Raw genomic sequence first — 22388 nt, 5'->3', positions numbered from 1 at the left:
AGGGGCATCAGAGGGCAGGCTGGGTCTTTGTCATCAGAAAAATTCATCCTATCTAAAAGATGATAAAAACTGATTTGACCCCAGGTGAAATCCCGCTCTCGGCCAATCTGAGCGAGAAGTACCTCTATTGAAACTAGGAGTTACCATTACCAGCTAAGATTAAAGGATCTTTAGAGCCAAACAGACCCCGGTTCTTCCTATATCAAAGCAAAAAATTGCATAAACCATAGGTCTTTGTGTGTCTGAAGCAAACAGTTTCCATCCTTTACCATAAATCATATTGAACATAATGCAACATCACAGTGTAGATGTCTTAAACACGCAAAAAATCAAAGTAAGTCAGTAGAACAGAGTAGTTAAACAAACAGTAACACAATATGAGAAGAGTCCAAAACGTCAAGAACGCAAAGTTAAGAAAGCCTTCAGGCCATTCAGGCACAAGGCAGAAAATAATCTAATCGCGCTTAGGGTCTCTTCAGGCAACTCCTCCCGTTGAAGAATAGGAAATCAGAGTTCTCTGGCTTCTTCATCCCCAGTCCTCTTCTTGTTTTCCCCTCGCAGGCTGGACGATTGAGCTGGATGGTAATGAATGTTCAGTTCTGGCTTGGGCAATGAGCATTTTATTTTGCATTTCTCTCTAATAAAACACTTTGTGAAGATGGTCTGCAGACACGAGTCCTTGTTTCCATTGGAGAAGAGAAACAAGGTGTAATTAGTGCTCTTATCAAAAAACCGCATTCATGTGTCATTTATTAAAAAACATCCTCCAAGCACTTTCACATTCAAGATATTTCCGTGCACAATTATTTAGCTCCCAGAATTATGCAATTTAATTATTAGTTAAAAGAGTAATCTTTAAGTTCAAATGTGTTTGCAGTAGTTTCCTAATAATTCTTAACAGAATGCATCCAATGTTTGCCTTAACTTTCATTGTCTGACAGTTGAAGTTCTCTGCAACATAATTTTATCAACATATTTGTTTCATGTCATTTCCCGTTTTATTTTAAAACCCCAACTGAGAAAAAGGAAGCCTTTCCACGTGAAAGCCTTTTCCCTCTTTCTCTCTCTCTCTCTTTTTTCTAAAAGAAAGAAAGTGAGGTGCTGTTCTGCACAGAAAAGACAAAATATTTATACCAAGCTGTTACCGTTCAAGGATGCCAAGGTTCCACATAACAAAGCAGTGAGCAGGAGAGCTTTTTGAAAACGTTCTAACATTGTTGAACAACTAAAGCTACTTAAGCAAATCAGAATTAGTTCCCAATTTAATCTTAAAATAAAGTAAACCACACATGTGATTATTTGTCATTATTTAACTGAGGATTAAGGACTTTGATTAAGAAGTTATTGGATGAACGCGTCTCTGCGTTCCTATTTGTCTAGGCCTTGGTAATCTGATCTATGTTTTCTGAGTGCCTGGTCAGGAAAGGTTAAGGTTCTCTGAAGCTTTCTGTTTTCAGCAACTCTGAAAACCCAGAACCCTTTACAGTCAGTGTCAGGTAACCTGTGGGACAACGTCATAGTCTCCCTTGGTTCCAACCTGGTTCCACCAGCTGTGTCAAGTTTACAACAGGGCCAGACCACAGCAGCTCGTCCCTGGGTGCCATGCCCCAGGGGTCTCCACACCCCCCTGTGTGGAACGTCTCTCATTGTAAGGATCTCACCTTGCCAATGTGGGATGTCTTTTGCTGCTTTAATATTCCTCAGAGAAAACCTTCATTCATCCCCAGCAATCCTGACCAGATCCAAAATGTCTCCATAATTTAATCTAATTAAATAAATCTTACTTCTTTTCTGTATGTAAGAGGATAACCATTAAATTATCCTGATCTAAAAGCGTTCAGGTTAACAATTAGCTAACCTCTGTTTTATGTGTTCTTCCCCCTAGGATGTTTTAACAACCAGTTAAACTATTGAGTTATTTGTTCTAGTCGAGAGATACTAAATCTCCATAAATATTGTAACCATTTTACACTGATGCTTTAATCCTAAATTTACCCATGTTAGTTAGTAGGATGTGTCATTATGCTAATTCTATTGCAACCTTATCCATTTTATCCAGTAACCTCTTGTTACTGTTTTATTGATGCCTGCCGGATTGGCAGAAATCTGCTTACTCTAAGATGTTCATTAAATTAAATTTTAATTTAAAAGTTCAGGTTACTCTGCTTATATAGTGAAAACTAATTAATTTCTTTATTTATTTAACTGTTGATATAATACCCACTTAATTTATTAAGTTGCTCTATGATTCCATCAAGTTGCTTATTTAAAAGTTTTTACCTTTACATAATCCTAATGTGTTTCATAATGTGTGTTTTGTTTTAATTGTGTACAAGAAAATCTGAAGTGAAATGCATGAAGTCGTGTCTGCAGAACTCATCTGTGTTTTTTGTCGAAGGTTGTCCGATGCTTCAGTCATAGTCCTTCATTGTCCATTTTCAGTCCAATGTCTGACTTAAGCACAACATTCTCCTTCCCTTCAAGAGTCCATCCTCCAGTTCTCGCAACTGAAAAACAGAATGAATTCTGCCAGCATTTTTTTTCCAAAGAAACGCTCCATAGGTTGAAAGAAATTACAGCAAAGCAGTCACAAACATTTTAACCGCTGTGTTCCCTCTAACATGACAAACATAAAAGAAATAAAATTATTTAAAAAATAAATCAAACTTTGCCTCTGACAAAATAAAACTCAAAACTGGATCAGGCTGAAGTCAATGACATCACCTTTTCTCTTTTGTCCCATGGATCAGCCCCCATGGCACTGCAGCACCGTTTTGGTATTCACTCGCATCTGAGAATGTCTAAAAAGAGACTAAATCTCTCTGTTAGCACATTCCTATCATATTGACCAGGTTTCTTTGCAAAGAAAAAGAAGCAGAAAGACAGAACTGTTAATAGCATAAAGTAAACATTTTTAAGACACCAACTTTCTTTTGAAACTCTGTTCAAAACATCTCTAAAAGAAAAAAAATCTAAACAAAATAAATAACCAAAAAACAAAATTGTCTCCCAAGGAGCACAATTATGTATTTTCAATATGACATAGCAGGGCCGGATTATCCATAAGGGCCAGTGGGCCAGTGCCCAGGGGCACCAAGCATGGGGATGGGGGGGGGCACCACATGACACATGCTTTAAAAATATATTTTTCATAAATTGTTATATTATTTACTTGAAATTGTTAAAAGACCATGCATTATTCATTTTGTGAACACTGATGTCACAATAATAATAAATGATAAATAAATCAAGATTAGGCTACATGATCTATCACTCCCCCTCCCCAATCTGTCATTGTTGAGCTGGTCCACAAGTACGTTCAAATGTATCGTCTTTTTTAACGCTACAGAAAATGAATCCAAAAAGAACAGACATCAAAAGCTGTGCTTTTTGATTTCAACATTTTAAAAGGAGATATTCGAATATTGCTCACTGCTCATATGCCTACATGCAGTTGTGTAAGTTAGTAAATAGTAAATTACATTACAGAAATCCCCTTGATTATGTCTGATGGGTGGGGGCTTTGAGGTATAGTGCCCAGGGGCACCACATTGTCTTAATACGGGCCTCGACATAGGTTTTTGACTTATTACAAACTTTTGACATCCTTCTGGTCCATTGACCATGTGTATTTGCTGTTAGTAATATCTTTATTTATACATAACTTCCCAAATCTCAATTGGTCAAGCGTTAAACCTTAAAGCAATGATTTTGTCTTTTAGGTTTTTGAGCTTCTAGTGTTTCTCTATAAATGATAAGAGTTTTCCCAGTAAGCACATTGAGAAGGCTACCCAAAACAAACCAAGATTAGAATTAGAGTTTAACCCTCCAGGAGCTGGCTTTATTTTATTTTTCCCTCTGACATAGTTTTCGTGCTCCCAGGCCAGAACACACAGACCCAGCCTTGCCATAACATTCAGATGTTTACATCATGGTCAGAGTTGTTTATCATATCTATTGTCCTTCTCAGGTTATACTGTCCCTCTGAGGTTCACCTCAGTTCAGCATAACTAATAACATCAGATGATTTTGTAACTGATGACGCGTGTAACGTTGCCTTCTGATAATTTGACACTTTTCAAAATTTCTCATTAGTTGCATTCAAATCCCAAGTAAAAAGAAATAAAATAAATGAATAGAAAACCCTTAGAAAAGCAACCATATGTAGTTCCATACAGGTTTGATCAAAGCCAAAGCACTGTTTTTTTTATTTTTACATCTATTTAAATCAAAGATCATGTATTTCTAAACTTCTTTCAAATGGACTGGTTTGTGATGAATCACTATTGTTATAAGCAATAAGATCTCAGTGAGTTTGTATTACTTTAGGGCTCAAACAAATGATGGGGTCACTGCCTAATTCTGTAGTGGACTAAACCCAACAAGCTTTTATGTGCAGCTCATTGCCTGTTACAATTTTCTAACAAAGCTGAAATATTTTCGTTCAAGCCATTTTAATCTCTCCGTGTATCAATTTAATTCGGCCCTGATATTTAATGTTAAAAAAACAAACTGTTATTGAAGTATCTCTTGTTCCTTCTTTAGTTTTTAGTTAACATAGTTCATGCTTAAAAATGGTATTTGAATTAGGAGCTGCAGTTCTCCCAAAACAAATGAACATCTTTGAAACCATGATTTATAAGTTCACCCAGACAAACGTTTAGTTAAATAGATACATACATACAGTTACATAGAAACGATGATATTCAGAAAAAACAAACAGACGAAGGCCTGTTTTTTCCATTATCTTACACAGACAGATCTATGTTTTTAATATTTTTCAAAACATCAATGGCAACGCTGAAAGATGTTTTCAACGTGTTAAGTTCCCGCTTAGTTTAAAAAGTGGAAAGCGTGCGCTGGCTAAGACCCCCCTGTGTTTCGTCCAAACACCGTTTTACGCTTCAGTCCCGCAAGGGTGCAACTCTTTGTCTTGCAGACACCTGGACGCTTATCCATTTTTGAAAGTTATACGTCGCTATTAGCAGTTCAGAACACTTTTATCCACAACGGAAGTGTCTAGTCAGTCCCCCCATGTAAACGCTTCCCGGGTGCAACGCCCTTTTAGTTCCGTTTCCGTTTCCTTTTTTTATTAATTTTCTTCAATTGTCGCTTTTCTTTTTTCAACAAGATATAAGTCTGGTGTATTATCTCTAAACTAAGGCTGTCAAACTATTAATTTTATTATTTCAATGAATCTTGTATTTTATCTTTTTATTACTCAAAGTATTAAAGCTCATTTGGGATTCTTAATATGCAATTTTGCAATAAATGACACTAGTTAAAATTATGCTTGTACAAAAAAATATATATATTTTTCTTTTTTCTTTTTCAGTTGTCTCAAAGAAATGTTTAATCCCCTGCCAAATATCAACTATAATAACTTTTTACCACTATTCTGGCCAAATTCTCCCTTCACGAAGATCAACTCCACACAGTACTTTCCACTGTAAATCTCTTCACTCAGACGCTATTCTGAGCCACACATACGCACACACATATACGCAGATTTACACACACAGACCCACTCGCGCACACACACACTCTCAAGCGCTGTGGGTTCAAACATTCTCTCCTTTCATGCAATGATCCCATTAAACGACACATTACATTGGACAAGATATAACAAAAACAAAAACATATCAGACAGACAGCTTGCGCGAAAAGAGTCTTCTGCGACACTTTGTTTTTTTTGTTTTTTTTTTCTCTACGGGACCTTTAAATACCTCCTTGACTAACCGCTGTATTTTCAAAGACTCACAAATTGTTTCTGTGGGATCCCCTTTTAAATCTCTTCATTTATTAATAATACCTTCCTAGAATTTTAGCTATTTTTGTTTGTTAAATCACCCCTTAAACCTGCATTGTATTCTTTTACCCATGAAGCTAAAGGTTTTATTTTATCAGGGTCCTGCTGTTCAATGAATTTCCAGTCTTTACTCTGGAGCTGTTTCAACGTTTTCCTTTGTCCCTTTCCCATTTTTATAAATTTGATCCAGTCCTGTAACACATAGGGTGTTCTATAGGCTGGGAGATTTACACCGTGGGGTAACAATAAAATACCTGTTGTGGTAATTCTCACTTCAACTCTTTCGAGTGGAGAATTCTTGCTAGACCTCCACAAAGGCTTGTTACTTACAATCCCACTGTTTTTAAATGAAAAGAAAATACCTAGTGGTATTTAATTTTCCAGTCATACACACAAAACACACAAACACACAATGCAGACGTTAGTTTTGTAGGACTCTGCCGCCCTATACTCGAATTACACGGCCTATTATCAGGATGCCGTTATCCTACTTTGTTTTTTTCTACACAGACTTTTTGGGCTCTGTTACCCCTTCGATTCACAGACCTTTTGGGCTCTGTTACCCCTTCAATTCACAGACCTTTTGGGCTCTGTTACCCCTTAGTGTACCTATCAGTGCCAAGGATGATAGGGTTTGTTATCACGGACTTTCTCGGACTCCGTTATCCCTTCTATGCGCAATACCTCTCAGGTACTCATTTATACCTTTAAAAAAACAAATCCACTCACCACTGCTGTCAATCCTCCCTCGGACTTCCCGTCAACAGTCAGAAACCCAGAGGCGAGATGGACTAGGCCCTTGGAAAAGGATCTGAATGCAGTGATCACTGACTTTTCACCCGGTTCACCTCACCCAGAGGAAATCCTCCTGTATGTTGGGATCCGGCTCGAAGGACCAATTAAATGTCAGGTTCAAACACCTAAAACATTCATTAACAACACAAGAAGGAGAGACAACAATGAGATTGATTTTCAAATAATCTTGCAAGGAGATCGAACGGAGATGCTTTGTACAGATGTCCAAATCCGATCTCAAGCAAATCTGTCGCCCCCTCTCTATTTATTAGGAAAGGGAATCCCTGGTTCCATTTTGAATCTAAGGGGTAGGGATAAGCAAAATAACTGTGACCTTCCAGATAAAACCAAGCAGTTCACACAGTGCAGCACTCCAGATGGCTGAATAGAGTTCATAAAAACACTTATCATAGTCACAACATATTTCTCTGCTTTCTGCAGGCCTTCTGCAAATATTAGAGGGAGAGATCTAAAACCTTAAAACTTCTTAGTAGTAAAGAGTAAATATATATGATAAATGAAATGAAAATAGTAAATAACATAAATATGTAGACATAGTAATAATAATTCTATCAATTACATTGTTTATAAGTGCCAATTTATTAAGTACTCAGTATCAGTGCTTGGAATTGGCAAGTATCGAAATTAAAGTACTTGTACTCGGTCTGGACAAACTGGTATCCGGAGACCCCTAATCTGACCTAATATCCTCAGACCTCTGACACCAAAGAAGTCAACCCACTTCAAACGCAGATACCTCTTTGGCCTGCCTTGACTGCTCCTGATTTACTGGTCCATCTTTTTAAGACTCTCGCCCATATCCATGATAACGTGGCACATAATTGAAAGAAAACGATTCTGAAAAGATGCATGTGAAATGAGCATCTGCTGGGCTTGCTGAGTTCAGGCTTAGCAATAAGATGAGAAGCTCCACCATCCATTGGGATCTCACAGTAGAGTCAATGCTTCTCTGTATTGAACGGAGTTTCCTAATGTGGTTTCAGAATATTATAAGAATGTGTCCCGGGCACCACCCCATGTAGGTTTTTTTTTTGCTTTTTTTTTTTTTTTTTTTTTGTTAGGTGCATCCTACTGTGGGAAGTTCTTAGAGTCAGATCCAGACATTGCTGGAAAGATTGTAAATTCCTATTAGCGTGAGAACACTTTGAGATCCCCAAGAATGTGCAGGAAACTGTTCCTGGGGAGAGGAATGGCTGCGTCTCCCTCTTAAAACTGTTCCATCGTGAACCTGACCTTGAAAAAGCATAAGACAGAGAATAACAGATGTTTATTTTTTTTAAGGTAAGAAAGGATTGCATTGTTTTTCCTACCCAGCTCTTAACTCATTTTAGCAGGTCTAGCGCAAAAAAGACCTCATTTTTTTTTAAATATCTCCTTGCATGACCCTAGTTTTTAGCAAAAGGTAGTACATTATTCCCCATATGTCTTTGTTTTTCCCAACAAGATTCAAAAACTTGGCAACAAGTAACTTTTGTTCCTTCAACTTTTGGATGCTCTGTATCATTTTCCCCCGAACAGAAACTGAACACTCATGTTGAGCAAACTCAATATGTCTCGGGTGAAAAGTGGGGACACTGTCTGCATGTATTATTTTCCCACCTGTCATTTTGTTGGAAATTTTCAGTATCTGGAGGCCAGGATGGAGCAAACTCTGTATAATTTATTTCCCTTCCACACCGCTGAAATTAATTTATGCCTAATGTATTTTTCTGTCATGGTGGCTGAGAGTGTGGCTCTTTCACCTCTGAAACAGGAAATATTTAAATTTAATAAGTTCTGTGTAAGAGATCCAGTCAGTAGTCGTTACAGATATTTTGAATGAATACAGTTAATGTGAACTGTCACCTAAATTAATCAGTTTTTCTTCATTTATTCCTCTGCCTTTATTCTCTTGCCCTTCAAAAGCGATGAAATGAGACCTTATTTTTGTGTCTTTTGCTCACGCTTCCCTGTTTTCTATCTCACAGTTCAAAATGACATCTGTTGTTCTCATTTCCTGCTGTCCCACCTTCCTCTCAGCATAGGTCATGAGACCCATTATTTTGCATAATGCACATCATCAAAGAGCCAGTATCCGCCTGCATTATGAAAGCGGTGCAGTTCTCCTCCTCATGCCGGGTGATTGATCTCCTCCTCTGCTTCCTGTTGAAAGAGACTACCTTTGTTCTTTCCAGGAGCACAGTACACGTCCTCTTAAATTATCTTTGTTATCATCTACCTTTTGTATCTATTTGCACCTATTAGACCTGGGTTTTCTCCAGCTACGTATCGAGCAGCTGATGCGGTCACATTAGGCACAAAGCTGAAGCAGTTTGCCAAATAAATTAAAGCACAGATATTGTATGGGACATTAATGTGCTTTATGTAGTCTGTTTTGAGTATTTTTTTATACTACAAAACATATTCCCTTCTTTCTAAGTAGAGGTTTTCCTGTGAATTTGTTGGCTTAAATTTGTTGGCTTAAATTTAAATAGATTATTTTTTGGGCAGCTGCAGATAAATTTGAGTTGCAGACAAAAACTTCTGGAATAATGCTCCCATTTATTGGCAACCCTTGTAAAGATGTGTCAAAAGACTTAAACAATTTATTTCTTTTTCCACGTGAGCATAATCTAAAGTTTAAAAAAGTGTTAAATGTATCTTTCAATGACAATTTAAGAGATCATTATACACCAGAAGGACTCGATGATGACCATTTTCTGGTATATTCTTGCCAGATCTTTATATGAAAACTTCTGGTGTTTCAAATATTTCATGATGCCATTCACTCTAACAAGGTTCACAGGTCTTCCACCATAATTAATAGTAGGCATGGGGTGCTTTTCCACATATTCATTTGTTTAATGGGAAACCCACTTGGAGTGTTTTTTTTTGTTTTGTTTTTTTTGTTGAAAAGCTTAATCCTAGTCATTCATTCACTGTCCTTCACTTATCTGAGATTGGGTAGCAGGGGCATCAGAGCCAGGATTGCAAGCCAGACATCCCACTCCATTGGCGATGCTCTCCAGCTGCTTGTAGGGTATCCCAGAGCCTTTCAGGGCCAGAAGGACGTTGTGTGTTCTGGGGCCGCCCCATGGTCTGCTCCGTATGATAGCTCCAAAGGGAGGCCCATAGCAGGCATTCTGATCAGATCTCAGAAATACCCAAAATGACTCCTTCGGATGCAAAGGAGCAACTCTACTTCAAGCTCCGTCTGAATGAAGGAGCTTCTCTCTGCACCTGGAAATCGCTTCTCTGTTTACATCCAGGGCCAACCTAGAGAGTATGGCAGGGCGATATGGCCTAAAATCAGTATCGCAATATAGGGTGCAGTTTACCTCGATAATGATAAATGGACAATAACATTACCCTCTGGTATATCACAGTTAAATTATCTCAACAGATGCACCTCCCAACTACACAAATTTCCCTAAAAGGGCATGTAGGTTAAAAATAAAATGATAGTAAATACCCATATGGAGCGGTAGCACCTGTGGTCAACATTACACAAAGATAACTGTATTTGCACACTTACCGATTGCAAGGTGCAGCCTGTGGCCAAAACACTGCTCTCACATCTATCTATTGAGCTCGGTAGCTATAACTGTGTTTGCACCGTTGTCAGCGGTAATAGCGACAAAGGGCTTTGATATCCCATGCAGACAGTATCTCGATTAAACCTTGTCCAACCATCTCCCCCGGCGGTGCACCGTTTCCATTCAACATTGATATAATGTACAGTCAGACTGATGTCCGGGTCCATTGTGCGACTGGACCAGAGAACAGATATGGCTGCAACGTACTTAACAGCTGCTCCTCTTCCTCCTCATCCAGCTCTACCACCGCCGTTTTCACATTTGAAATTTCCTCCATTCTCTCAACCTCACCATCTCTCTCCCTTCTTGTTACAGACAGGATGGGGGGGAAGTCGTGTGATTATAGACTGTACATGTAGTGCAGCGTCTTAAATGCATTCACAAATACCTATACACAGCCAAAAAATACTTGAAATGTTTTTAAAATACCAACATGCGGAAAGTGACGTTAGTATTGTCGGAAATTTCAGTGTCTGTAAATTTTTTGATTTATTGCCCAGGCCTACTACAAAGGATGTTCGTGTGAGCCACTCTTATCAGAAATCTTGTTCCACGCATTATAGCAGATGAGGCCCTAAACCGTCTATCTATCTCCCCTTTATCCTACCACCATCATAATCATAAGTGAACCGTGCAATAAAGAACAAAAATGGCAAACAGCATGAGTGATTGAATTATTAACCTTGCCTGCAAGATGAATTCTTGCGGTATTTGTGCGTTCACAAACACACGAAAATCACATAATAATGTGCAGAACCAGAGTGTTACACATTATCAATCTGGCTGGCCAGGTTAGCCCTTTATAGACTTTGCATGGATTGGAACCTATTAAGTTGGAGGAGCAATAGAGTTTTTCAAGAGCCTGTGAAAACTGAACTGTGTTAAAAGCTTTTTGAACTGCTGTGGGTTCTATAGGGTCTGTTCGACAAGCATCAAGTCCTCTATTCACTTCTACAGTGGTTAAATGATGTTTTCAGCATTTACATTTATAGTGTGTGGAAATAAGGTTGCCAAACAGACACCCATGGCACACTGTTAATATAACTCAGTCTGTTAGAAAAAAAAGAAAGAAATGTAAGATGGGTTAAAATGACTGAAAGAGCATAGTAAAAATTATATTCTATCCAATAAGAATAAAAAGCTGACTTTTTTCTGGTTTTGCTTGCTACCTTGTTCTGTTTTTTGTTAGTTTTTTTGTTAGTTTCTGTCATTTTGGCTTCTGGTTATATGGGCTTTGTGGAATTCAGGTACGTGGGGTCAAAGAGGTAAATCAAGTAAACCAACAATTTGGGATAGGACATTTATTTTTTCACTATATTCTAGCTTAGGTAACTAAAATGTATTTTTTTTTAATTTTATTTTCACTGTTTTCCAGTTCGTCTCATTTCCATGTGTTGTTGTGTTGTGGTGGAACTGTTTCTCAGCGTAAAAGCTTTTATCATTTAAAAAAAAAAACAATCTAGAAACAGTTCTTCTTTCTTTCTTTTTCATGTAATATGTCAGACGAAAGAGAGCTGCAACATCACAGGCTCCCTATTCAAGTATTTTTAACTATATAATGACACATTTAAAATTTAATAGTTAGATTTTTTTCTTAAAGTTTAGTTAAAAGTAAATAAAAGTCTTATTATTATTATTATTATTATTATTTTATTATTATTATTATTATTACTATTATTTTATTTAATATTTGGATTTTGAAAAGAGACTTGCTTGCTCTAAAGTGCCGGTTATTATCGTCTTCTCGTGCATCTTATTGCGCTGATTATCAGCAGGAGGCGATGTGTTTTTTCAGCGAAGATTGTGCTGTGTCCCTGACGGCTTTCCGTCTTTCTCTTGACACGTAGCAACCCACGGTAGAGTTGGCAGGGCTCAGTTTAGAGGTGTCCAGCTGACATCCCAGGTAAGAATAGCCACCGTGAGGCTTTATTGCAACAAATATAGTCATTATATTTGTTCAGTGTAGTGGGTTAGGGAAGCTGGCTTTGGCTTTATGTGTAACATTTTTAGCGAATGTTCCAGCATCTGTCATAGCTAGCTGAAGCTAACAACCTAGCTGTGGAATAAACGGGAAAGGCTAGCCTACTCAAGATTAAAGGCTTTCGCTGCAGTTTTATTCATCCTTTCGTGTTTAAGTCGTCTAATACTGTGCGTGTTTAGCTGTATATTGCGTTGCCAAATATTTTTCAAGTATGCCTGTTGTGTATGAAAGCGTTAGCATTTTTTTGAGAAAGCTAACGGTTTGTCAAACTAAAACCAAGCTAATCAAAGCAAGTTGTTAGCGAAACAGATGTAAACATGTTAAGTTGACTGTCGTGAGTTTTGGGAATTTTGTCAGTATCCATATAAAATTGATGATTTGGTTTAAGTATTGCCGTGAAATGTAGAAGAGACAGTTTTAGGGACAGATATAATAGCATTTAATGCCAGTGCCTGTTCAAAAGCCTTTCAGTCTGCTAAACGTGGAACAACACGGCACTCGAAATGCACCAAATACCCCAAATCTGAGTGTTTATGTTACTCATGGCAACATCAGATTTTAATGTATGATATATGAGAAGACACCGACAACAATCTGACCTGTGAGGAGAGAAGACAACCAACCTAATTACATGGTGGCGTTCACCGATGCATGGCCGTTTAAATGTCTCAAGTTTTCTTAAACAGGAAGAAAAACAGGAAGAAGTTTAGTTGACTTGGGCTCAACTAAACTTCTCTAACTTCTTCCGCTATTTCTTAGTCGTGGATACTTTTTTTTTAAACAATAATCTTAGCCAATTGTATATCAGTTTATATTTATTTATTGTTTTGTAGTTTAAATATTTTCAGGATTTAGGGAGAACATGCAAATACTTGAATCTTAAACATGATTTGTACTTTACATTACACCCAATTAGCATTTGTTTTGTCCATAATCAGCCTTTGGGCTGTTGACATTTACAGAATATGACACATTACAGCAAAAATAATCTTATATACTGCTAGGTGGATATCATTTATTGGAGACTTGTAACCACCCTTTTCTATTGTAGACAATGAGTATTTATTTTTAAATGGCTGTAAATCAACAAGATGGTGAATGGTTAAAGTGCTGGTTTCTGCCGAGGAAAGGATCGGCAACACTGGCTACACTTAAAAATGTACTAGTTTACTCACTAGCCCTACAGTGCTAAATACCTCCTAGTTTGTTTATTTTTGCACAAGATATGCATGAGAGGACAAATTTGATGAGTTGCTGAATTTACTTAGTTTTATTTATTTTGTCCTTCAGTGCCTCTTTTGAAATGTCCTTGCTCCACCCTCAGATAATCCCATGAACATGTATTATTGTTTGAACTTGTTATTATTGTCCATTAAATGCTATTGTTTGTAGAATAGTTGGCACAATCAAAATTATGCTAATAAATACAGTAAATGTAAACAAAATAATGGCATATTGCAGGTGGTTAAAAACACCAATAAAAAAAATCCATGCAATCACCATAGCATTCCTTTGTTTCTCTGTGTTGTTAACAGATTAAGAAATGTCAGGGTTCGATAACTTCAACACTGACTTCTACCAGTCCAGCTACAGTGTAGATGACCAAAACCAGGGCGGCTATGGCTACAGCAACTCTGAAAACTACAACAAGTAAGAGAAATGAATCCCTTTCTAGTTTTTTCGGTTGTGACATGTTTGACTTCTGAAGTCTCATTTGATTTAAAACCAATCTAAACATCTTAACTCATGTCTACAGGCGACTCTCAAATAGTCATTGTTTTATGTGTTTCTGTTAGGTTCTGATTAGAGATAATAAACTACATCACTTTTGATCATTTCCTTCGTGTGCTGCTGTTTATTGTAAATGTATCGTCCCCAGGCAGTACGGTCAGTACGATTACTCTCAGCCAATGGGCTACCCATCGCCAGGAATGATGCAACCCCAGCAGCCATACGCAGGACAAATCTTCCAGCCCACGCAGACCTACACCCCATCCGCATCACAGTCCATGTACAGTAACAGCTTTGACGACGAGCCGCCGCTGTTAGAAGGTAAGTGAGCCACAACGGGACCGAAGCGGAATAGAAAACTATATAATAAATATCTTTTTCTTTTCATCCATTTGAAAGCTTGGAACAGAAGCACCGATTCAATTCGAAACCCAAATGAATGTATGCAAGCGTTGGAAATGCTGGCCTTTGTTATTTCGGACAAAAAATATTGTTTATCATCGCTGTTGCGGTGTGCGTTCACGCAGGGGAGCGTTGCGTGGCGCAGCTCGAAGGCCGAACTGATCGACATCACCCCTGTGTTGTATCGCTAGTGAGCATGTAGCGCCGTTCAGCATTTCGCTTTTCTTGTCCGCCTGCCTGGGAAGGTCCCTCCGAACAAACGCTTTTGTGGTTCTTGTCTTTAAAGACGGACACATGCTTACTATTGGCTGTTGGAAGAAGTACGACAATTTGGGCAGAGGTAAATGGGTCGGTGGGGGGGGCAACCCCATAGATATCCATAATAAAGGCTTTATTATGGATATCTATGGGCAACCCTGCGTAAAGGGAGCCCAGATGTCAGCCAATCAGGGTAACGGTCTAACTAATGGCTCATTGGCTGACATCTGGTCTAATTTCAGCGTAACACTGACAACTGAGAGCGTAACGGGCCGTTAACGCTGAAATGCGGCGGCGCGACCACTGATATTGTGTCTTGCTGCTGTTTCCAAATTGGAAATTATTTTATTTTAAACATTTTAGATTACATTTTTGTTACCATGTGAATGAATTTGCCATTTAATTGTGTGACTAAACTTTTGCTCTCATTTGTCCAACAGCAGTTATGTTAACATTGACATAAGTAATAGGAATAAAGGGCCTTTGCAATAAAAATGCACCATGTAAACACAGCAATCTAAATTGTATTCAAATATGGCGGGTGGTTTATGCCGATCGTTTATCTGAACAGTGTCCATCTAAACCGTTGTTCCGATGTGGTCAGTCGGGTTGGGGCAAACCGCCCTGGCTGCACATGTGTGCCCGTATCGGGGAAGCAACATGTTAATTTCCTCCCACATTCTCAACTTGCAATGCAGGGAGATCAGTAGCTTGATTAGGAAGTACAGTAACATCTCAACCGTTGTTAGAACCTGGCATGGGTGCGTTCTGAGTGCTCAGAAAACACGGAACGAACGCGCTTCCTCATTTGTTTATTTTCTTTTTTCAACAGAGATGGGAAGTACAACTACTTCTTCTGTGGATTTTTAGGAAAAAAACGACAATGCTGCACATTTCAGAGTGCTTGTATTCTCAAAAAGAGCCTGGTGCATGTAAACACATCATCAGATTGACTGACTTTGTACCCATATAAACGACATTCTGATCATTTTTGATTCAATCCAATTACATTTCCATCCAATCAAGGTAATTTGTGTCATCTTTTCTACTGGAAGTAACGCAACATCTCATGCGTGTTCTTCTCCAAGAAAAACTAATTTGAGTTTCCTTAAAATAAGAAATTTAGTTTTGTTCTGAAGCTGTAAAATTGCGACAGTTTAAATAAACTTTCTCCATGATCCCTGACCTCTCTTAACTGGTAGTTGTTTTAGTAGCGGATTTTAATGTTGGCTGTGTTTGTATTAAAAGTTAAAACTGAGTTTAGATTAGGTTTTAGCATCCTGAGTGACCCGTCTCAGCTACTCCTTTTTAGCTTGCTGCATCACTGAATATCGGCATGGCTTAAATTGACTGCCTAGTGGGCCACAGTAAATTATTTAGAATTAGTAAAATACTGACCAACCAAAGTCACCATTTCTTTATTGAAATGATGAAATTAAATGCACCTTAGGTTATGTTTGAAAAGAGAGGAAAAAATTGTTTAATAATAAACCGAGTTCCAAATTGAGACAAACAATATCTGCACAACATAATGTTCCACAGACGCTAATTAAAGTAATCCCCTCCCAGTTTTATTTGGTACAGCATTTCATTTTCTGTCTTTTTTGGCACTAAATGTTTACATTTGACTAAGACATCTTTTTTTGTTTATAGAATTAGGGATCAATTTTGACCATATCTGGCAGAAGACCCTCACAGTTCTCCATCCATTGAAAGTAGCAGATGGGAGCATCATGAATGAGACAGACATGGCCGGTCCGATGGTCTTTTGTTTGGCCTTTGGGGCGACTCTTCTCCTGGTAAGTAATGAACTTAATTAGGCTCCTCGGTCTTCCAATGTTGAGTAGGTTTCAGTCAATAAATCCATGTTCTGCGTCTGTTTGACACCTTTCGTTTTTTTCCAATTACAGTCAGGCAAGATTCAGTTTGGCTACGTGTACGGCATCAGTGCGATCGGTTGCCTCGCCATGTACTGCCTCCTCAACCTCATGAGTATGACGGGCGTGTCCTTCGGCTGCGTGGCCAGCGTGTTGGGATACTGCCTCCTTCCTATGATCATCCTCTCCAGCTGTGGCGTTCTCTTCTCGTTACAGTAAGTACGCGCTCCCAGCTGTCTGATTGTTTTTTTTTTTTTTTTTTGTTGAATTTTTGTTCCCCAACACAAATGTGAGGATGGGGATTTGTCGATAGAGCAGGTCACCTGAATCAGAAAGCTGCATTAGACTAAACCTAACTTAGTGGTGGTCACCGCTTTCCGTTAAAAGTAAAACTGTTACTTTTCAGGTTACTGAATGTCTCTTTTTTTCACAAACAAAGGTAAAACCGCTGACTCTAACCTGCTGATGTCTTGCTCTCTCCAGGGGCATGATTGGGATTATACTAACAGCAACAATTATCGGCTGGTGCAGTTTCTCTGCCTCAAAGATCTTCATCTCGGCGTTGGCCATGGATGGGCAGCAGTTCTTGGTGGCTTACCCCTGTGCTTTGCTATATGGGGTCTTTGCACTCATCTCTGTCTTCTAAAAAAAAAAAAAAAGTCTTTGCACAACAGTTTTAAAGTAACTGCTCCACGGTCTCTGTAATTTGAGTCTTATTAGCGTCAATGTAATTAGTTTAATTATTGGCTAATTACACAGTTGCTCCGGGAAAAATGGGAACCTCCTCATCTAAACGGCACCAAGGATTCTTCTTTTCTCTTAGAAGCCTCCTCCTCTCGCCACATTCCGACCTGAAGGCAAACGAAAACTGGAGTGGATCGCATCGTCTTGGAATCCTCTGCAGCTTGTTCCTCTCATTCACCTTAAAGAAGAATACATTTTCTGCCCCTATATAGCATCATACAGTCAGGTGTTTTTTTTTTTTTTGTTTTTTTTTGTTTTTTTGAGGACATGAATGAAAGAAGATGGAAAAATTAGGAGATCCAGGAAGTGTGTATATATAATTTCTATACATGGGAGAAGATGCTGGGGTTGTTTCTTAAAATGAAGGACCCAGTAAAAGCCACACGGTAATTAATTTTTTTGACTGAAGGGGAAAAAAAATCTTGAGCTATTACAAGCAAACACCCACAGCATCTACAACAGTAACTCTGAGAAGCATTGCTCTTCCTCACTGCATTAGTCTGCAGCTGTTTATGCTGCTTTCCCTCCAGAATGTTTTCTTGTTCAGAAACTTTTTTTTTATTTTTTTTTTTTAAACCCAAGACTGAGGAGCCATGGATCACCCTCGTCAGATAGAAATCAGCTCGGCTGCATCTTCCCATCTATTTAGCTACTCGTTTGCTTGTCGTTGCCTTTCAGGAAAAACACAACCACATTTTGCACAGGAGTTTTGTTGTAGTTATCAAAATAAACGCATAAATAAAATGGATTACACATTGCGAGAGAGTAGACTGGAGGAGACTCCTGTGTGTCGGGACATGTTTCTTTGTACACTTCTGACTTCATTTTAGAGACTCGACTCTTTGTATGCTTTGTGTATTCTGTACATGTTTCCTCATCCACATTAAAGTTGGTTTTGAAAGTTGTGATTATATGGTGCTTTCTATGGTCGGGGTACTTTGCACATATTACAGAATTATGAGGGGGTAAACTGATTTAAGATGTGGGCCTATTCCTGCGTGATCATGACAGACAAAAGCTCAAAGGGTGCATTATTTGATGCACAATGAGAATGCTCAACCACCTTTTTGTAAAATCAACTTTTTAAGATAAAAAAATAATAATTTACAGGCTTCAGTCCCCACCATTGTATTGGTTAGCTTATAGTGGCTTTAAAGCAGCACTTTGTGTGTACAGAACTTGAAAAAGTAACTTTTACTTTACCATATTTCTAACTTTGATATTCACAAACGTGAATGTATTTTATTGATTTGTTTGTAATTGAATAACAAAATGGTCCAGTGTCGTCAAGTGGAAGCAAAAGCGTTTCACGACAAGCTGTTCACCTACGCTGAGCATCGATCTGAAGCAGCCAGTAGCTCAGTGGTGGCTCTGCAGAAGCTGCAGAGGAGGGCAGGTGGGAGATTTTGTTGTCAGGGCCGTTTTAATTAGTTGTTCACATATCCGGCCTTTTGGGAAGAGTGGCAAGCAGAAAGCTACCAGAGGTCCAATTTGCAGTTTGCTAAAAGTCATAAAGGAGACCAACCTTCACATTTAATGACCTAAATGTAAACGCTCAGTGGAAAATAACCTGCCTTTCAAAACTGATATTTATAAATGCTCTTCATCCTATTTGAGATGATTCTCAAAACAAAAAATGGGCAAATATTTCAGTGTTCAGAGCAGTAAAACCTGTCGGGACATTCAAATGACTTAGAGTTGTAACTGCATGGTAAGGTGGTTGTATCATGCTAAGTTTATTTGGGTGGATTAGGGGGTGAATGCACTTTTTTAATAGATATACAGCTTCAATACTCCGGCATCTGTTTACCCATAGTCACTGAGGGGATGTTTGGAGGTAGAAGAATGTTGGCACTGGTGCCACAATCAGCACAGCGTTTGTTGTCAGCCAATTCGCTGTTGGTTTTGCTTGCAGAATCATACATCTCGAATTCACTCAGTGGATGTTTAGTTTATTACATGCATTTACTTTTTAACTTTGTCAAATTTCCTACAATGGTCATAAAAATCTTTCTCCTCGACAGTTAAGGTTTATTGACTTTGTGCGTCCCATTACAGACATTGTTCAGGGAACCCACTCCTTGGGAATTTTTTTTAACAATTTTTTCAGGGATACATGTAAATTCCTAATTACTGATAATCCTAAAGAATGTTATTGTTGTATAAATTTGTTAATACTTTTAAAACATATTTCAGTTACCAATCCACAACTTGACTTCCTGTCAAATTCTTTATGTTTTTTAAATTATCAGCAAAGAATTACCGTGATCAAAAACACACTCGTTCAAAATCAAGACAGCAATTCCCCATTTGCAGGCCTTCTAAGATGAAGGTTTAAAAATGGACTGGCGGTTCAGGTATTTAGTTCAGATACCAAAAAGTTTTAAAACTGCTGTTTTTTTAATACAAAGTAGAGCACTTCGGGAAGCACTTGGCCTTCCTGAAGCAAATTTAGTGAGATTTCACATGTATGCTCCTTACTGAGATAGACTACAACACCCTGTTGGAGCCACACATTTTTATTTCTTTATTGTTGTTTCATCGCTAACACACCCAAATTAATATACATTTTAGGTTTCATGCGGAACGGAAGAAAAGATGGGAACTGTTTTCATTAGAGGTTTCGTTTACACAAAGCAGCCACTTGGTGTCAGCGTTTAGCTGGATTTCAGAATATGGTTTTAGTTTTTACTGTATTTATTGGCAACAGACTGATATTTTCCCTTGAGCAATGACTGAATCTTGACTTCGTTTTGCATTGAGTCACAATGAAGAAATTTACAGCCCACTATAGACCAGTTTAGCTTGCATGGGAAAGCCAAGCCAAACCCAACCGCTGTGGTAATTACATGGTTGAAGTTGCTCATTTTTTTGTTATTTGCTCTTTTTTCTGGGTTTCTTGAAATTTACTACTGTGGTCAGCTTTTTTAAAAGCCTCTTGTGTATTAATGAGAGAGAGTTCTCAAACTTCTTTTCTTTTTTTTTTTTTTTGCAAACACCCTTGTCAGAACAAAAGACCACATTATTAACCTAATTTGTTCAAATCAGACAATTATGATTGAGTTAGTTATTTTCAGTGGAAATAAAGATTTTGTGTCAGATGCCAGACAGCGGCTTTAAAAATAATGTTTTGAGGAGTAAATGCCTAATATTGATAGGTATGCTGCTACTGTTGTTGCATTACATCTGCACGACCTGCTTCCTGATTTAGGACCAACAGGCTGTTTTGTTTGGATCCGGTAAAAGAGGACCACCATAGCATTATGTCATCTAATGGAGGATAATCTGACTTCCATCTGTTCGGCCTGACTCACAGTCTGTCCCGCCCTCGGAGAGCTGGCCTGTCAGACTAGTGGACAGCAGCTCACGATGAAAGAGGGACATTTCTAAAAGTGAGGTAAATATACTGAAAAGGGAGAAAGCACCTCAGTAAAACAGTATTTGAATTGTACTGTAATTTGTGGAAAACAAAATAACTTGTCGGTCAGGAATTTGACCTGCAGATTCAAAAGCTGTAAATCCAATATAACAATATTACAATATTACAATGTTGCATGTAGTATCTATCAAGTCTAAAAGACGGCTCCATTAAAGCTGCATAAATAAATTGAATCTTGTTCTAAAAAGAAGATGAGTGGTATTTGGGACAGAGTGAGATTTCTTCTGAGACAAGCAACCTTTTTTTTTTTTGTCAAATCTAACCCAATTTTAGGTCTTGTTCACACAACCTGTTCGAAAGATGTTTGGGCAGACTTTTTGTAAAAACAAGGGGGGAAAAAACACAGTCTCTGCTAAAGAAAAGCTTCCTCTCAGCATAATACTGCCAAGACTATGTTGTGAAACGAGATGTTCATGGTAGTAGTATTTACACCGATGATAAACTATATATATATATTGATTTTAGTAACTGCATTACTTCTGAAGGGAGTAAGCACAGTTTGTTTCTGCATCCAATGAAAAAAAAAATGCTCCATAAAAGAAAAAAAGTAAGTTGTAAAAGGCATAAAAAGAAACTGGGTGAAATATGGGTGATGGTACACACAATTTCTACTGAGCATCCAAACCTGTAATCTGCTGAAGCATAATGAACCGAGTTCAAAACAAAGCAGCTGAAATCCAATACTGGAAAGGTACTACTTAATTATAAATATTCACATGAAAGGCCTGTAAATTGTGAAAGAAAGAAAAAATCAGAAATGAATGAAGCTGTAAACAATTTATAAGCCATTAGTAAGTAGTTATTGTGCATTGTCCGAAGGTGGCGATGAGAACCTTGCCAAATAGTGAGTCTGCATTAATAAATAAAAAACCTGCTAAAACTCCCTTATAATGTATACATTGTTTATAAGTAACATCTTTATTAATAATTAATTATCCCTTTATAATAGTTTTCTTACATAATATTATTGAAAACAGTTTGATTTGAACAACATTTGGTTTCAAAACACAACCTATTTAAAAGTTTTATCCTACACAGGACACTGTCTATTGGGCTCTAGATCCACCCAAACAACACAAAGCAAAAAAAAAAAAAAAAAAAAAAAAAACTTGCAGCAATGATGCTGATGAGGATGTTGCCTTTGCTGAGACAAGCGACGCGGGCTGAAATATAATGATTGGTATTCAGCAACGGTGTGCACCTTTTAGTACATCTGCAAAAGCGACAACGCATGAATATTCACTGAGTAACTGTTAACACAGCACTGAGTGTGATTTTCTCCGGCACTTCATTAGGCTAATTGTCAGCCCTCATTGCACTGTGGACTCATCTAACAGTGGATTCAGAACTCAATGAACTAATGCAAACATTGCAGTCTGGCTGAGAGACGCTGAGTGATATGTTCATGAGCGCGTGCATCAGTGAATATGTATCCATGGGTGGGTGCGAAGGTGATGTGTGCTTCAAGCACTCCTCTTCAAGCATTGCATTTCTATGTGCATCGTTGCATGCTCTTGGACTTGGACACAGATCACTACATCACTAAATATTACTGGTTTAATATTTATTTTAAAAATAATAATAATTCATGTTTTAATTAAACAAGGTAGAGAATAAAATGTCACACTTGCCACGCTCTTTATTAGATTGAGGTCTGGACTTTGACTGGGGCAGCTCTAGAATAGGACTATACTTTAATCTATATTATTCTATTGCAGATCTGGCTGTATGTTTCCTATCAACTCTGACAAGCTTC

General features: G+C 38.0%; 1 protein-coding gene and 1 long non-coding RNA gene across 4 annotated transcripts; one reads left to right on the top strand and one right to left on the bottom strand.

Moving 5' to 3' along the window:
- Positions 1 to 4741: 4741 nt before the first annotated feature.
- On the bottom strand, positions 4742 to 6939 carry LOC118564526. The gene is made up of 2 exons (XR_004931909.1): positions 6390 to 6939; positions 4742 to 6355 (listed from the first exon to the last, which is right to left on the bottom strand). It is a non-coding gene; the product is annotated as an uncharacterized LOC118564526 (long non-coding RNA).
- Positions 6940 to 11984: 5045 nt separating this feature from the next.
- On the top strand, positions 11985 to 18098 carry LOC105935687 (Yip1 domain family, member 5). Of its 3 annotated transcripts, none has more exons than XM_012876222.3 (6): positions 11985 to 12103; positions 13717 to 13831; positions 14061 to 14233; positions 16226 to 16371; positions 16483 to 16664; positions 16933 to 17095. In XM_012876222.3, the coding sequence occupies exons 2-6, from the start codon at positions 13725 to 13727 to the stop codon at positions 17093 to 17095; spliced, it is 771 nt and encodes a 256-aa protein (XP_012731676.2). In that variant the 5' UTR covers positions 11985 to 12103; positions 13717 to 13724. The 3 variants fall into 3 exon arrangements, with proteins under 3 accessions (XP_012731676.2, XP_021179095.2, XP_035998780.1); XM_021323420.2 differs by having other exon boundaries at positions 11992 to 12101; positions 13714 to 13831; XM_036142887.1 differs by lacking the exon at positions 11985 to 12103 and having other exon boundaries at positions 13725 to 13831; positions 16933 to 18098.
- Positions 18099 to 22388: the final 4290 nt, after the last annotated feature.

This window comes from Fundulus heteroclitus, chromosome 11 (assembly GCF_011125445.2).
Source record: "Fundulus heteroclitus isolate FHET01 chromosome 11, MU-UCD_Fhet_4.1, whole genome shotgun sequence".
Taxonomy (NCBI): domain Eukaryota; kingdom Metazoa; phylum Chordata; class Actinopteri; order Cyprinodontiformes; family Fundulidae; genus Fundulus; species Fundulus heteroclitus.
Note: the sequence above shows the minus strand (reverse complement) of the source record. Positions and strands in the feature narration are given on the sequence as shown.

What these genes read in the sequence shown, in the direction of transcription:
- LOC105935687 (XM_036142887.1), top strand. Translation starts at nt 13,725, where the DNA reads ATGTCAGGGTTCGATAACTTCAACACTGACTTCTACCAGTCCAGCTAC. An exon ending in TTGGGGCGACTCTTCTCCTG is followed by an intron (nt 16,372 to 16,482) that starts GTAAGTAATGAA and finishes TTCCAATTACAG; the next exon opens with TCAGGCAAGATTCAGTTTGG. An exon ending in GGCGTTCTCTTCTCGTTACA is followed by an intron (nt 16,665 to 16,932) that starts GTAAGTACGCGC and finishes TGCTCTCTCCAG; the next exon opens with GGGCATGATTGGGATTATAC.